Source organism: Apaloderma vittatum, unplaced genomic scaffold (genome assembly GCF_000703405.1).
Source record: "Apaloderma vittatum isolate BGI_N311 unplaced genomic scaffold, ASM70340v1 scaffold14598, whole genome shotgun sequence".
In the NCBI taxonomy this organism is placed as follows: domain Eukaryota; kingdom Metazoa; phylum Chordata; class Aves; order Trogoniformes; family Trogonidae; genus Apaloderma; species Apaloderma vittatum.
In genome coordinates this window covers 10,510-28,011 of record NW_009731363.1, presented here as the reverse complement: position 1 = coordinate 28,011, position 17,502 = coordinate 10,510, and the positions used below count along the sequence as shown (strand labels likewise).

The 17,502-nt window shown below is 38.0% G+C and overlaps 1 protein-coding gene across 1 annotated transcript in view; it reads left to right on the top strand.

Moving 5' to 3' along the window:
• Positions 1 to 17,502, top strand: part of STXBP5L (syntaxin binding protein 5-like) — a gene marked incomplete at both ends in the record, with an annotated part of 100,797 nt that overhangs the window by 81,124 nt on the left and 2,171 nt on the right. The window contains one exon of the mRNA XM_009875158.1: positions 17,148 to 17,318. Within this exon, the coding sequence (XP_009873460.1) occupies positions 17,148 to 17,318 (171 nt within the window). The remainder of the gene's footprint in view (positions 1 to 17,147; positions 17,319 to 17,502) is intronic.

The window sequence follows — 17,502 nt, the reverse complement described above, 5'->3', positions numbered from 1 at the left end:
TGCTGAACCAGCCTAGGTCAACTTGATAACTTAGCTTTGTTGTTTCTCTTCTCCTCTGCTCCAAATCAGGATTAGGTGTTTGTGTTCTGTCACTGATGCACTTGTTAGAGCACTGAGCAAGAGACTTAATGTGAAGAACACTCTTTTACATGCAGAGCTTTTTTCTGATTCAGTACAAATCCAACTTCTTCCACTAAGCAGTATTTTAAACTTGTTTCACAAGACTGTCTTTTCAGGTGTTCCTCCTGTACTATTTACTAAAGCATCGCATTGAAGACAGCATAGTTGAAAAATCAGATTCCTGTTCTAAATGCCTTTTGGAATGTATTTCTAAAATTCACAATGCCACACAGAGTTTAGCAGCAAGCAAAGAAACACCAACTTTGCATATCAAAAATGATAGGCAGAGGAGAGAAATAATCCTCCTTGACTACTGGTATCTTAATTTAATTAGTAATTAAATACTATAGTGATGGATGTCCGATACTATGCAGGAAGAAAAAAGCTAATAAAGCCATATGAAAGATTCAGCTGATTTGTGAATATCTGAGTGGTGGTAATTTCCCCTGTAAATAAAATGTATTCCTGATGTAGCAATATATATGGAATAATACTGGTAAAAGTTGTGGAACAAAAAACTTTAAATGTAAAACTCCAAAAGCCCTAGCTGTATAAAGCATACTTCATGAGAACAGTGATGCATGCCATATAATGGTGTTTGATTGGCTTAAAAGAGCCCTCAGATCATATAAAGGGAAGTAGAGATACGGAATTTTCAATACCATCAGCATATCTTGTACTTGCTTATGCATGCCATGTGCTTTCAGTGGGGAAAGTCAAACTGCCTTTTGACTGTTGTATGTGATTTGGAGCTCAAAAGTTAGGGTTTGTACTACATTCACTCTACAATAGCAGGTAAGAGCTCGAGTGCTAAAACAAAATAAAGACTCGGAGGCCTTGTATGTGCTCACAATGTAAATGGTGATAACCAATGATAGAGTTAATGACTATATAATCTATTACAGAATAATACGCATTCCAGCAATGTTTACTGTTGTTTTTATCATCTCATTAGGAAAATTTATTCAGGGGCTCTTAGGAATATAATTTATATGCATTAATTAGGTACTCTGTATGTCCCTTAGTGCTTTAGGCATTTATATGCAGTTACATGTTGAAGCATGTAGTGAAGAATACACTACGAGCAGAGGAAAATTCATCTTTGAGGGGTCATTTAACTTTGTTGTGGGAACGCAATGCACAGTTTAGACTTCTTCCAAAGACCGGGAGAGAATTTCTTTGGTAGGTGTGTAGGAGAGTGACTTCTCAATCGTGTGTTCTAAAGTGAGAGTGCATTTGTGGTTTTTCTTATGAAATAACCTTCATATAGGGGGCTTGCATCCAGAATGCTATGAGACTACAGAGTTTAGAGAAGGCTATGTAAAGGTTTCCCATGAGCTTTGAAACAATTCCCTAATGGCAAGTTTATGAGTTTTTATATGAACTGTGATTTTCAAGTACTGCCATCCTGATTCATTCCACTGTTTAAATCTGCTGGGATTAGGTCCAATATCCCGCTTTCCTACATGAAATGTTCTTAAATATTATTAAGTTTCTAATAGTTGCTTTTTTTTTAACTTGTGGTTAACTGCAAAGTAGCTGAAGAGATTTGACTGAGTTTGACAATTATCTTCTTATGGGAAACAACCAAGAAAGTAAATGTTTCAAAACATTTTTTGTGTGTGGAAAGCAATGAAATTTATATCAAAACTTGATTATTGATAACATTGTCAGAAGTGGTTATCACTTCTACTTTTTTATATTAAATTTAAAAGAATGTTTGCTAGTCAGAAGGCAAATTAATCGTTAAAGAGAGCTTAGCTCCTGCACTGTGAATACAAGGTGCATTTTATCACCTTTTACAATATGTGAGGGGGCTTCTGATCAGGTGAATTCATGCTTGCTTAAGATCTTGAAAAGGGATGTGTGTATAAGGATTATCAACGAGCAGTATAATCTGGCGGAAGGGAAGAAATGGGGACCTGGGTTTAGGCCGTGGTCTTTGGCTCAGGGAGAGCAGCATAGGTAGACCCTGTGCAGCCCATGATGCATAGCTCAGCGTTCAAGGGGACATGAGCCCACCAGCAGCTCCTATGGGCTGGGAGGCAGGAGCTCAGCAAGGGAGCAGGGCAGCTCTGGGAAGGGTAACCAGGGCCAAACACAGGGGAGGATATTGGTCCATGAGTCAAGGTCTGGATAAGTGGGGCCATGGCCAGGTGCAGGAATGGCGGCAATGCAACAGGAGATGTAGCTCAGGGCAGAGCAGGAGTTAGGTTCAACTTGGAAGTAGCTCCCGTGGGAAAGTGCTGCCTGGGGTGTTCTGCCTGAGGCCACCAAACAAAAAAGGGTGTCTTTACGTTGGCTTTCCAAACCTTCAAGACCTTATTTGTGTACCTTGTTCAACTGAGTAGCTAAAATTAGGCTCTTAAATCCGTATTTTAGCAGCAGGGAACTGGGACTGCTATTCCAAGTGTTACGCAGGCAAAAACTCCCTATTAAAAAAAGGATAGTGTAAAGTGATCTTAATTTTGAATAATATTCTCTGACTATAGTCCTGCTGTAATAGCTGAGGGAATGTCATAGCTGCAAGTGTGCATCTTTTGGTTGAGCCTTGGTGTTTTCATTGAAAGACTGATAGGAACCATATGGGTATGAGATGGGACATGATGATGAGGAACCATATGGTTATGAGGTGGGTGCTCAGCTTAGGTAGCTGCCAGACCATACCTGTGAACTCTGTCTGTGCCTCTTTATTGTCCCATGATTGGGTAGCTTGACTTTGACTTGACTTGACATGTGAAGCTCTTCTGGGCAGCAGCTGTCTTGCTTTCCACTGTGGCATCATGATTTCTGCTGGCTACCTCCAACATGAATACAAACAAAAAATGGTAGCAAACAGTTCTGCTAAGCTCCTGAACCTTTATATTCTGTTCTTAAATTAAACTGGTTTTCAAAAGCTCTTTTTCAGCAAGACAGCTTTACCTGCATGATCCTCCTTTATAATAAATGTAGAGACAGTAAAATATACATGACTTAGGTACTAGAAAGAGGTTACTTTATAATATCCACATTCATAGAATCATAGAATGGTTCAGGTTGGAAGGGACCTTAAAGACCATCTAGTTCCAATTCCTCTGCCATGGGCAGAGCCACATCTCAACAAACCAGGTTGCTCAAAGCCCCATCCAGCCTGGCCTTGAACACTTTCTGAGAAGGAACATCCACAACTTCTTTGGACAACCTGTTCCAGTGCCTCACCATGCTCAGAGGAAAGAATTTCTTCCTGATACCTAATCATAATCTACTCTTTCAGTTTGAAACCGTTACCCTGTGTCCTAATGGTTTCTGATCAGTAAAAAGTTAATTTTACCACCAAAAAAATAGTTATATTCAGTAAAGCATAAAAGAAACCAGCGCGCGCTTTTGTTTTTACCCTCAAAGATGTGATCTGTTGACAGCAGTCCATACTATGTCCAAGAAAAGTCATGTCCTACAGCAAGAATTTTCAGATTTGGTGGTGGAGATGGTGGTAGGAGTAACTCCTAGCTTCTTCAGCTGCACTTCATCTCCATATGCTGTGTGTCACCTTTGTCCTTTAGCCCCCTACTCTCACCTGTACCTGTAAACCAACTAGCCAGCTGCATACTCCTCCTCTTTCCGATCCTCAGTCCCTTCAGCATTCTGAGACTGTGTTAGATTGCAGCTTTCAGTATGGTGTGTCTGTTTTGTCCGTGCGCAGCTGTGGCAGCTCCCAAATCAAGCCTGTTTAGAGTCCTTCAGGGGAAAAGTGTGTAATTTGCACGTCGTACGAGCTTGCACACAAATAGTTGGGAGCTATTTCTGCAGTCTTGCAGCTCAGACATACACACCACAATTTGGCAGCAGCTCTGGTGTAAAACAAAAGACATGTAATACTCACTTTACAGAAACACCTGTAACATAGTAACAGAAGAGATTAAACCACCAATTTGGAAAGCTCAAAGCCTTTATGATGACAGCACTAATGAAACTGCTTAGTGTTAAATGCAGCTAGGTTTTATAGATCTGAAATATCCTAATCTACATCCTAGTCTGTTAGTAGAGTGTCCTACAGTCTTCCTGAGGAACTGGTAATCTTTTTTTCAGAGGGCTGGTTGGGCCAGATGTTGTCCTTTCCTTTGAAGGACATGAGATCACAATTGATGCTTCCTTCTCTTTCTGTATATTAAAGCACTGATTTTTCTGGAGCAGTATCATCCATTCTTGTATGACAGCTGCTCGGATAAATGGTATGTTTTTAAAAGGCTGTTCTGAAAATCAAGCTGACCTTTTTGTGAGTGCCTAAAATGGATATAGAAGCCTAATGTTTGGTATCCAAATTAGAGCATTTTCATGTAGTAGTGTTAGTGGTGTATATTTTGATGTTTAGTTGATCTGAAGAGATCTCTCTTCCTTCTCCCAAAGCACCCAGTTAAAGTGACAGCTAGAAGTGGGTTGCTGGGAGGGCTATGCTGATTCTACTGATAGCAAAATGTTGCATAGGTGCCAGCTGGTATTCTGCCATATTGCAGGCTGTGTAGTTTATGACACTGCAAAAGAATGCAACAGAATTTCTTTTAGGGGCTCTGTGACTTTAAATGGTAAGTGACTGTTCTAGGCATCCTTCTGACCTAAAGGCTTATTAAATAGAAATTACAAAGGATTTGTTCCTTATAGTCCTATCTCTCAGTGTTCCTGTCACTGTGTTACTTACCACGTGGGACTTTCTTTAGAAGTATAACAGTTGGCTCTCAAATACTTCATTATTCACTTCTAGTAACAGACAGCTTGGGTAAGGGGTAAAAGCCAGAAAACAATGTGAAAGAATACTGAATGAATGCAAAATGAAAAAAACCATACTGGAAATTAAGTCTTCTGAATAGTTAATGAAAGATTTCTTAAGGCATCCTTTTAATAAATTTAATGCCATTTTGACTGCCGCAAGACATGCTTCATTTCAGTTCGCTGGTATTCATTGTTTAAAAATGTGCTCATGTGTAAGGAAATGAAAACATTTTTGAACAGAAGCAAAATCATAGTTTTGTTGCATAATTGGAACACGAGATATAATCAAATCTTCAGTAAACTAAGTTCAATATTTTGATATCTAGATAACACCACATTATATCCTGAAGCTGCTGTATTTGGTTTCTGTGCAATCTGTCTTCCTTTCCGTAATATTACAACTGTGTTCTGTCTCCATCACCTGTACAATATGCCCTCTCTTTTTCAAATGGTATCTTGAGGTATGATGTCACCAGAACTCATAATTTCATTGCACCCTCTTATTAAATTGATTTTCAGGTATTTAAATATTTGTGTATGCTGCATAACCAGCATTTGCGATATTTGCCTTAATCTCATTTGTGCTTTTTTTTTATCATTCCTGTCATCACAAGGTAAGATATTGCAGCACACAGCCAAAGCTGTGTGAAGCACCATTCACTTATTGAGGGCTGGAGTAATGTTTTTTCCAGTGCTTCTTTGTTCAGTTACATTTATTTTGCTGAATGGTGTACATGAAAATATTTAAACCATAATTCTGCCTTTATATACTGATTTTTTTAAAAAGTGCTACAAATTTGCAATGTAGTATTAACCAGAAGATGGCATGTTGTTCTCCCTCGCTCCTTTTTCTTTCGTACTTATTAACAACTGCCTTTCTCCTTTTTCTGTTGTTTCAGTTAAAGGATCAAGAAAGTTAAGTCTGCCAACAGATCTTAAGACTGATCTTGGTACGGTAGGCGAAAGCCAACAGCTTTAAACTTCCTTACATTCATTGGCCAAACATTTTACCAACAGATTCATGAGATAACACAATAACCTTGGAGGCTTTGTCTGAAAAGGCTTTCTAAAAACCACCTATTAACCCATACAGTTCTGTTGGCAGCTCTCAGCATTTTGTTTGTTCAATATTCATTTACTTCATGTAGATGTATTTTGCCAGTCATTACACACTGTGTGTGTAATATTTTATTATGAAAACGCTCCAGAACTTTTTACACACTTGAGCCATTATAACTGGTTGTCAGTGATGATTGTCTCTGCCTATAACACCCAATGCATGCGCTAGTCTTATTTTCTTTATCTGGTGTGCAAATTCAGTGCCACAACAGTGATAAGATGATTGAACATCTGTATTACATGGTGTCTTTGAACTTTCGCAAAGTCGGATCAGAAATTCGTCATCCATGTCTCAGTCCTCTCCTTGAGACTTACCTCAGCCAACTGTTAAATAGTTTGCTGTAACCTTTTTCTCATTTCTTTTTTAATATTGCAGGGGAAATGCATAGTGAGAGCAGAAATGTCACCTCAAAATACTAAAATGAAAATTCCACATCTTGTGCAACCTAAAAATATTTTGGGGCAGATCATGCCCTCTTAAATATATGCATAAAGGGGATTGCTTCTGGCATTTGGGTTGGAATGTGTGGTTCACAAATATTCGCAGTCTCAAGGAGTCCTGTTTAGTTTCGCTCTCATGGGAAGTATCTCTTGTACGATGACTGAAAAAGCTCATTACTTTGAGTTTCTTTTTAGAGATAGAAATTAAAGTTGGATCTCATCCTTGCATAATGCAGCTGAACTTAATTGCTGTCACTAGGAATCGTATGCATGTATTAACCAATGTAGCGCTGTTCCCCAAGGCAAAAGTCAGAGGTATAAATATGTCTTCCACATTATAAGTGACTAAGGAACTTGGAAGACTACTAATAGCACCTGATAAAGATAAGTAAATAAATATTGAAAAATCATTGGGAAATTCAGTCCAGATTATGCACATTTTTGGTTTACAGAGTGATTTAGTTGAAATAACTTAATCCGTCATTACCAGTGATGTTTGAGTAACTAGAAATATAGGAATACATACACAAAAAATTGTGGAGTGGAAAATTATAATGCTCGTAATACTCTGAAAAAGTAAAAGGTATGATGTGTAGGCAGCTATAGACATGTAAAATTGATATTTATCACTACATAAATGGCCAGCTATTTAGAGGGAAGATGAATACTTAGAATATCAAAATTGCAATAGGGTAGGACCTAAAGCTAAACCATATTCAACAGATCAGGCTTCTTTTTGTTAGTGTTATTAAAAATATGTTACCTTGAAGGACACATAGCGTGAAATAGGTTTAGATCCTGGATCATAACACAAGGAAAGACAAATTTCACCTGTAAAAGACTGGATTTCTAGGTTTTTAGAAAGGCGAGAAACAATGTAACTACAAGTGGTGGGGTCTTTATTGTATAATATTAAAAAGCTGCATATCAGAGAAAAAAAAAAAAGCCTTACCATCAGGTTTCCTGTAAGGATCCTGGGAGCTGGACAATATTGTAAGCATTGTCTAGAATATATTGACAAATTGAAGGCAGATTTATGTCTTAAAAACTAACCAAAAAACCCCCAACCACTAACAAAATAAAAATCATTAAAACTCCACAAAACTCCAAGGACTGGGAAGCAGGACAGCTACGTACAAAAGGAAAGCTGTAGAAGTTAAATTCAACCTGAGAGCATAGGAGGGATAATGATCCATCTTAAATGTATGACATATGTAGGGAAGCTTGAAGATTAATGGAATGCATAATCGTGTCTATGATTTTGATTTCAGAACACTCGCGTTTCTACCATTTCTCTGTTTACCTCTTCTCATTATTTTTTAATAATATAGAATACGTTAAGTATAAACTAAAAATAAGTCTAAGAGAAGGTCTGTTTCAATGTCTTGCAGAAACTAGTGGAACTCCATTAATTTCAAAAGCTTCATACACGCCGAAAGGTATTATCAAGTTGTCACTTAAGCATTCTATTTGTTGTTGCTGCCACAGCTATCAGGTACTCTGTACTCGTGTTACCGAGAAGCCTGGTGGATTGCTAAGGATAACGCAGGTGGAAGCAGCATTCAGTATATAAGCTGGCAGATACCCTTGGCTAATCAACTGCAGAGGAAGCTTTCAAAAGAAACAACCTGAAACAAAACAAAAATGCTTGTTTCAGTTCTCCTTCATGACTGTCCAAGAAGGGCAGAAGTTTCCTGTTAACTATCCTAGTCATTAAAACTGTGCTGAGTTATAGAATGCTTAGTCTGCAACAGGCTGGAAACAACCTCTTTTTCTCAATGTAAGGAGCTAAATTTAAATGAGAGTTCCTGGAAAAGGTGATGAATAATATCTTCATTTCGTTTACTTCTGCTCCAAAATGATCTGGTTATACTGGCAGAGCTCTTAGAGATCATTTAACCTCTGTTTGATTGTTGCCAGAGATGGCACCCGTAGTCTGAATATTCAGGGCATAATAACACTCTCTGGCCAGCACTTCTTGTAAAGATACTCAGGTCACTACTTTCAAATGATAAGGTGGTGTACATCCATCCCGTTGGCTCTGGCTCATAGCTTTTTACAGAGTGCTGATGCATCACCAACTCTAAGCACCGACTGCAGCTAATTGGGAAATACATTAGCATTTGGCAGCTTGCAGTTCTGCTCCCTTCTTAGGATCTGGCTCATGAAACATCCTTGTTTTTGCTTTGTGTTGAATTGCAATTGTAGAGGTTAGGTAGAAGTTAAATCTATTTTAGGTGGACGTGCTGCCAGTACTGAGAATTGCTTGGGGAGTAATTTGCCAGCATTTAAGGGAATAATGTGTGATCTGATGACTCAGGGTGTTCTATTTAAGCTTTATCAGGATTTTCATGACTTAGAGGTACTTTGGGACTCCATTTTGACCCTTGTGTGACTGATAAAAGTTGACCTCATCATCTTTTTATTTTGATGTAGTGATTATTATTTATCCTTGCTGAAGAGCTTGTCACCTGTGGACGCTATATCTTCTCACAGAAAATCACAGAAATGAGAGAATATGCCATATGTGGGGACACAGTGAAAGGTCTTGAGAGTTTTAGCTACTGCTGATCATGGTAACGCAATGTTTATTTGAGTTGGCAAGAAGGAAGATCTGACATTGCTGTTGCACATACTGCAGTTTCCCTATTATCCTTCAGAAGCAGCTCTGAGTGACAGGCTCTTTATTTTTGAACCTAATACTGTTTCCCAGTTTTTTGAAAAGTTCATCTATATTTCCATACATTGTTGCAGTGAAATGAATTATGGAGATAATCCTAATCTAATTTAATCAAGTGGAGAATCCAGACTTATACAACCTCTTTTATATGAGTTTTCTAGCTTTGCTTCAGCAGCCACTTTAACCATCAGCTTGTGTTTTTCTTTTAGGAAGTATTTCTGCTTATTTCATTAGAAGCTCTCAAAGTTTTCAGGGGATCACAGGGAGCTAGACAGAATCCTAACTAAAGACGGAGATACTTGCTAACTGCTGTTTTCTATTTAATTCCTATGAACAGATGGTTTCACTGTAAGAATTTATGCCATTACCTAGACTTTATTAGGCAAAAAACCAAAAGAAAATGCAAACAGACAGACATGTTTTTTTTCCTCCTGCTAAACTGTAATCTTGAAAAGATTAATATAATTTTCTATGCTTTCTGCAGATACTTATAAGGAGTAAATGAATTCTTTACCAGGTCAGCATTAATGTCTCCCATATTATACAGCAGTGAAAAACTAGACAAAGTACCAAATAAGCTCAGTTTTTTTCATGAACTTGAGAAATGTCTTCTGGTGCAGAGAACCAAAACCTTTGATTCCTCAAAAGGCACAGCTGTAAGGGGCAGACAAAAGAGCTTTGGTTATAACTCTGTTCGTTTTGTGCAAGGCTTCTGGAACCTATTTGATTTTTCTTTACTTAAAGATTTATGCATATTGTAATAGAATTATAGCATGGAAATATTCATCATTCGTTGCCTTTGTATTCCATTGCAAGGGAAGTATCACTTCCTGGATGTTCCCAAGCTAATGAAACAATACCTGGATATTGTAAAGAGACCTTGTTTTTATTTCAAGGCTAAGCAATGGGACTACAGCAATTCTTGCTTCAGCCTTTCCAAGTATTTTACAGCAGATTCTAGACACTGCCAAAATTTTGAAGCTTTAGCTCTGTTTTTGCTTACTGCTGCATTCAACAAACTGGTAGATTTTAAGTGGAGCGTTCTGTACTAGTTTTTTTCTGCCTCTGGATCTGTAATTCTGTTTACAACGCTAAAGGACATTTCAGAAATTTTAAATTATTTGAGGTTTTTTGCTCCTTGGACTCACATTTTTAGAAAAGGCAATTCAGACATCCAGCTTTAACAATGCTTTTCTTTAATTACTTGGCAATATACATTGAAAATGGTATGTATTTTTGGATGCAAAGGATTTTATGCATTGTCCAGTGTGTGTCTCCTTCCAGAAGGGTAGAGTAATTACCGTTCGCTTTTCAGTCTGAAAATACCAGCTGAATTGAGGAATCACCTGACCTCTGCTTTGTAGGTAGAATCATAGCATAATTGAGATTGCAAGGGATCTCCAGAGGTTGTCTAGGCCATCACACTACTCAAAGCAGGTATAGTTAGACCAAGCAGGTCAGGGCAGTGTCCATTTGAGTCTCAAATGCCTCCAAGGACAAGGGATCCACAACCTCTCTCGGTGACCTTTTACAGTGTACGATCATCCACACAGAAAAAAAGTTCTTCCTAGTATTTAACTGGAATCTCCCATGTTGCAAGATGGGTCCTTTGCCTCTCATCCAAAACCGAGAACTGTTTGGCTCTGTCTTCTCTATTTACTTGGATCAGGTAGTTTCAGACAGCAGTAAGGTCTCCCCCTCAATCTTCTCTTCCTAAAGCTGAAAAAAAGCCCCGGTTCTCAGCCTCTTCTCTGACACTGTGTGTGCCACCTCCATCACCAGTTTGGTGGACCCCGGCTGAGCTCATACGTGTACATCAGTGTCTGAGTGGTAACAGGGAGCCCAGAACTGGGCACAGGGCTTGAGATGCAGTCTGGCAAGCACCAAATAGAGGGGAACAATCACATCCCTCAAGCTGCTGGCTATGCTCTCCCTGGTTCAGTGGAAGATTTGGTTTGCCTTTTTTTTTACAAGTTGGATCACTGTGAGGATGAAAAACATTGTGGGTTGGACTAAAGGCTTTCACTTTTACAGTTTTTCTGTTTCAGGTTTGAATTTTGATGTTCTGTAGCTAGGACCCCAGCAGACAAAAGTCTTTCGTCTTCTGAAGGTCAGATGTATGACAGCACCAGTTTCTCACGTAAACATTTTTAAAAGAGAACCTATATTAATGGATATATTAGTACTCTGCCAGTCCAATATAACCAGAATTAGAAAAAAAAAAACAACAAGAGCTAACCAGCAAGTTAACTCTGTCAACTACTACAGCAGAACAGGCATGTGCTATATGGTTTTATTTCAAATGCAGAAAGGGGCTGTGTTCTGAATTCTAATGCTTCCAGATTAAAGAAAAATAAAAGAAACAAAACAAACAAACCCCAACTGATCTATATGGGAGGTTTACCGAGCGAGTAATTCAAAGGAAAGGTAAGTGCTCTTAAAATTATCAAAATGATACCCTAACTATAATGTTTATTACTGATACACTTACGTGTAGTCACGAAGGAAAGGCAGTAAAATTTCTTAGCTGAAACAACAAAACAAGCAATAAAGATCATCATACATTTAAGAGTTGATAATAACAAAATGATAGGCAACTATTAGGCTCACAATGTAATAGATGTTCACTGTTGCCAAGTTCTCTATTTTTACTTAAAGAAGGGTTCCTTACTGAGGACTTTCAAAGGTAAGTAATTTCCCAGTCTTTTTCAAGCAATGCATTCTTCCATTCTGTGGTCTCTGTACACCCCTCAGGTTGGAATACTCCCCAGCAGTCAAAATCCAGGGCCGCACATAGATGTAGCAGATCTGCCTGGACTCAGAGGTCCATAATAAAAAGGAACTTGGATTGGGATTGAGTTTTCACACAGACTGTTGTCAGCAGGCAGAGACTCAGGCGTGAGACAGATGGCCCTATCACCTTGTTTGGACTTAAAGAAACATCTAAAAGCTTAGTACCTGACCTACGTGTATGAGCAGAAGTAATAATTTTCCAGGTGTAATTATTTTGACAAGAAGATCATAATGAAAGAAGGATAAATAATCAGAAGTCATCAACTATGAAATCTGGTTTTGCAACATTAAAGTAAGAATGAACAATTGGTACTAGTCTGTTTATTGCAATAACCTAGTATGAAATCTTTTGAAAATTGACAATGCATAATGTTAACAAGTTTGGAAAAACTTGGATTTTTTTAAAATTGCTTGCTGCATAAAAATCATGGGTAAGCTTGATTATATTTGGAATGCTTTATTTGTCTATGTCTGTGCATTTTTCTGTTGAGTATGTGCAAGCAAATTATTTATATGTTAGCATCTGTGGAGTGGTACTAGCTCAGTTATTTCAGGCATTGTTACCTCTAGTTAAAAACATCTTTTTCTGAAAAATCAGAGGAAGGTTCTCTGGAAGAATCTGGTTAGAACAGACTACAAACACTTTCACTGTAGTTATCTTGTATTTTGCTCATTCGTGTCAGATGAAGGGGTCAATTTTGTTTAGAAAGTCTCCTGCACTCATGTGTCATGCCTCATTTTTGTCACACTCAAGTTGAAAAAATGTTGCCAGCCCAACCTTTTTGAAGAATTTTTCATTTTCAGAAATGGAGAATTAACCCCAGATTTTCTGTCTTGAAAATGCAGATGCAATGCTACTAAAATGGGTGCTCAGGACTAGTTGTTGCTATCCTGGGTAGTCTTATGGTTCATCCACTCTAATTGCATGTCTCAGTGTTGTCCTCTGTGCAGCTCAGGAGGTGTCATGTTTCCTGCTTATGTATCAGAATTAAATCAAGTTTTCTGCCTGTGTTTTCTTGTTTATGGCACAAAGCATAGCAACAATATACATTACATTATTCTGTTGAAGCACACTAAGTGCTGTGTACTTTTTGAGACAGTCAGTCCAGCAGTGTTACATGATCACTAGAAATTCAGCAGAGGAATCAGAGGAGTAGGGTTAAATCCAAATAGCCCAAAATTTTCCCACTATTCCCAGGGAACAAAGCTAGATACATTTCAAGATTTACGCTGCCAGGCTTGGTTTTACGGATACGGTAATGTGGAGGTGATGTTATGCCAAATGTAATATATTCTTTGTGTTCTTCATTTGCATAATGTTTATTTTGTATTTTGGCTTCATTATTCATAATTACAGGCAAAATTACTAGTTTTTAAAGGGATTCTGTCAGTGACAATGCCCTTAACATTTTCAACCACTTTACAGTATTTTATTTCTTTGAAAAATAAATCTGTTCACCTTGCTTTCACAAAAAAATGATGATATGTAGGATCAAGCACATGCTAGGCATTAATTACCATAATAAGGCTGCAAATATATTACACAGGCAGTACATTTACAACGACAGCACGTTATTCTCTTAGTATGGACCTAAGTGTAAAAGCAGTACGTCAGTAGGGCAATTCATCCTTCCTCTTCAATCTGATGAAGACATGATGGTAAACACACTCGTTTGCTGGCAGTACACCTGTACTAATCTCTTCTGCTGGGGCTCACACCTCCTCTCCTGCCTGGTTCACGGAACTGCACCAAGAGGAAATTGTGATCCTGACTTTGTAAGGGACTTTCTCTTAATTTATTAAAAGTTTGTGGTGTCAGTCTATATTCTTGCTAATGAATGATCACACTACTTTTACCCAAATCTTGGTTATTTTACCTGCAAACCTCAGACTGTTCTTCAGGCTATTTGTACAGTTACAAGATCTTTTTTCGTGATTTAATGTATATCTTTTTGCTGTGTAAAGAAAAAAAGTTAGCCACACCCATAATTATTACCCAAAATCTAATATACAGATGATATACAAAGTTCCCCCAGTGGAAACAGATGGACTTTTCCTCCCTTTAACAGCAGAAATTGTGTTTATCAATGTATATGGAGGAGATTCACTCATTTTTCAGGTTCTTTCTGCTCTATATTACAGCATCTCTCTGTGGTCCTCTTGACTGCTCTTTTATTGATTATTTCCTTAAAATTTAGAGTGATATTATAAGGCTTCTAATTAGTTGTATTTAAATTCCTTCGCTCTCAGATAATTAATAAGAACTGATTTTCAGCTAGTTTTTCTGTGTAAATTTATCTGTTTGTTAGAACTGAAAAAAAAGGTTGGTCTTTTTTTTTAATTGTGTCCAGTGTAACACAACTTGCTAAACAACAACTGCAAATGCAGGTTTTTTCTTTCTTGCTAATTTTTTTAGTACATTTGATTTTACCAAGGGTTCAGCTTTTCACTGGTAAATTGTTGGTTCCCTTTGCTTTTTGCAGAGGTCACGAAGTAGTTTAAAACCATTGTATGACAAGGCAGGTTGTGTAACATGTACAGTAACATGTTACGGTGCGTAAACTAAAATCAGCATGTGTATGTATAATACACACTCCTTGTCTGTAATGCTCCTCAAAAAAAATAGATTAATTTGAGGATCTCCAGCAGGTTTGCTGCTGTCATGTTGCACATTACTGGGAGATGCCTTATGAGAGATGCAGTTTCATCAAGTTCACACTAGCTAGTATTACTTCTTTGGTTCCTCTTAATCTTATCATCTCATCATGTCATTTTGTGTGACACACTGGCCTTCAATCCAGCATAGTTCTGTTTCTTCTTTGAATAAATTTTTGGAGTATACACTGCAGTGAACAGTGCTACTCTTTGGTGATGGGGATAGCTAAAGCATTTTTAGTTCATATGGGTAATGCATGAACCCAAAGGCAAAAAACAGGACCTGCAGTGTAGAAGCAGCATATGGAAAACATTAGAGAATATTATTTCATAAACTTCTCTTTTATCTATTTTAATACATCTTAGATACAATGTATAACTAACTGGTTTGTTAAATCAGTTCAGTTAAATCCATATAAAATGAACATGTATGGCAGCATGGAGTAATCTGCTATGATTACTTCCAGTGGCTCACGCCATCCTTATGAACAGAACAGCTACAAACCGAGTCCTGGCTATTTAGTTCACCACCCACAAATCGGAGAAAAGACTCTTTGTTGTACATTTCACCAACTTCAGAACTTGAAAGGATATCACTGCAGCTTCTAGGATGAGGCCTGAATTGTTTTCTTCACAGGAACTGGCTTTGATTATTTGGAAAGGCATTGTCAAAACAACTAAAGGGATTTAGGTGCCCAGATCCTACTGACTGGTTTTGTTTAATTTGGAGCTTTCAAGGTAACTGTGACAAGCAAGCACACTAAGAGAAACGTAGCAGTATTTCTCTTAAAATTTGTTGCTGTTTCTGTAGAATATTATTCTTTTTTACTCTGTTATGTTCCTCACCACTTCCTAGGATACCCCTGGAGATAATTAGGTATCATGCTGAAACTCCTTCACACAAACTGAATTTTGAAGAAAGGAAGCAGCTGGATGAGGATGTGTCTGTTGCTGAGGTTGAACAGTCAGCCTGTGCCCTTGAACAAAGCCCCCGATCTCAAAGGACTTTCCACTGAAATATATGAATAGTTCAAGCAGATTTTGGAAAATTCCATAACTCGAAGTTGAATGAATCATCCACATTAGTTTTATGTCTGCTGTTAGCTCAGTTAATAGCCATGTGTTAAGAAGCATGATAAGAATCATGAAAGTTGTGTCTCCTACAGAGCAGTCTCACTATGCAGTACAGATACTAAATTGCTTTGTGAACTATAATTCTGAACAATTCTTTCCAATTTTGCTCATTAAGACTGAACTGCTTTCACATGGAAAGGACATGACTTACACAATGGAAGACTGCATATAATAGCACACTATATGCTGTATTCAGTATAGAATCTGTTTTATCATATGAATATAGAAATAGCTTTTCATCATGTACATTGGAGCTATCATGGCATGGTAGCCAAGAAATAAATTTTTCTTTGTATATTAACATTCTTCTTTTCCTTGGATACAATACAAATCAAGAGTGAATATGGTACTTAGATACCAAATCTTAAACGCTGATCTAGTTCTTGGATATAAATAACCTGACATTTAAAATGAAGGCAGAAACTCCAAGCATGCCCTTACCTGTAATTTTGACCTTCTGTGGTTTTGAATAGAATTATTTGGTGAGCTTAAGTCTGAATTTGACTTACTACCTTCTATTTACTTTATTTAGTAAGTATGAATTACCCGTTGACAAAAAATAATTCAATTATAACTGGGTGTGTATCATTTCATATGTTGAGGGGCAAATTGTGTTCACTAATTCTTCTTGTGTTGCCTCATTCAACACGAGAAGAACAAAATTATCACATTAATGTTTTATAGTCCAGTTTAACCCTCTCTGAACTCCTGTCTAAGCCTTGATAAGTGGAATGTTGTGGTTTAAAGACCCATTTCCAGTGACAAAGAACAGACAAATGTAGGCAGAAGTTAAAGCAGCCACTTATTGTTTCTCAGACAGCAGCATATGCTGTGCTGATTGACCGTGGCCTCTAGCAGGGATACCTAGGAGATATGAGGACTTGGCCTCATATGTTTAGATCTGTGGCAGAGAAATCAATTGTTCAATGGTCAGTTTCCTGAACAGTAAAATAAATGTATGTGGTATACAATACTTAGCAGTATTATGGCTAGTTTTATAATTATCTCAAATAGTAGCAGTTAGACGCCTGTTTCACGTGGCTTTGAGTCAGGTAGGGAAGATGTCTCACTCTAAATTCTTTCCTGCAAGTTCTTTGTGCGAGCAAAAAGGAAAGATGGTGTTCAAGTTTATTTGGTTTCTGTTAGGAGTCACAACATCAGGGATGACAGTGTTACCAGCAGTTATCTTGATAAATTGCTTATGCACATAGGTCATCAAAATGCTGGGGAATCTCTAAGAACATGTACACGTTTTACATCCCTTGTGTTTTGTTCAAACTGCTCCTTAGAAGAGATGGTGAGTTATTCTTACATATACATGCTGGGTTGGTAAAACAAAGAAGTAGCTCTTCTCAGATGATTCGGTTTAACCCATTCTTAAATACCAGAACGTACATCTCTCCTCCATTCGGAATATTGGCAGCTGGCGCTTTACCTAGCACTTGTTGCATTCGCTTTCCAGATCATGTGAATGGTCATTGTACCAGTCCAACCTCCCAGAGCTGCAGTTCAGGAAAACGACTTTCCAGCGCAGACGTCTCAAAAGCAAACCGCCGAGGGCCTGGGAGGCCCCCCTTCAGAAAAGCACAGTCTGCAGCCTGCATGGAGATTTCTCTCCCAGTCACCACAGAAGGTGGGTGGCAATGAGTATTTTGCTAGGTATTTGTGAATTTCTCACCGGGTGTGGAAGCGAGCAAGCTTAGCGTGATCTTTGTCCTAGTCACTGCCCTGGACTGCTGTCTTCATCTGACTGTTTAGAATTAGAACAACCCCTGTGTGCTGGTGTTGTTACTAACAAGCCTGCTCCTGAGCTCTGT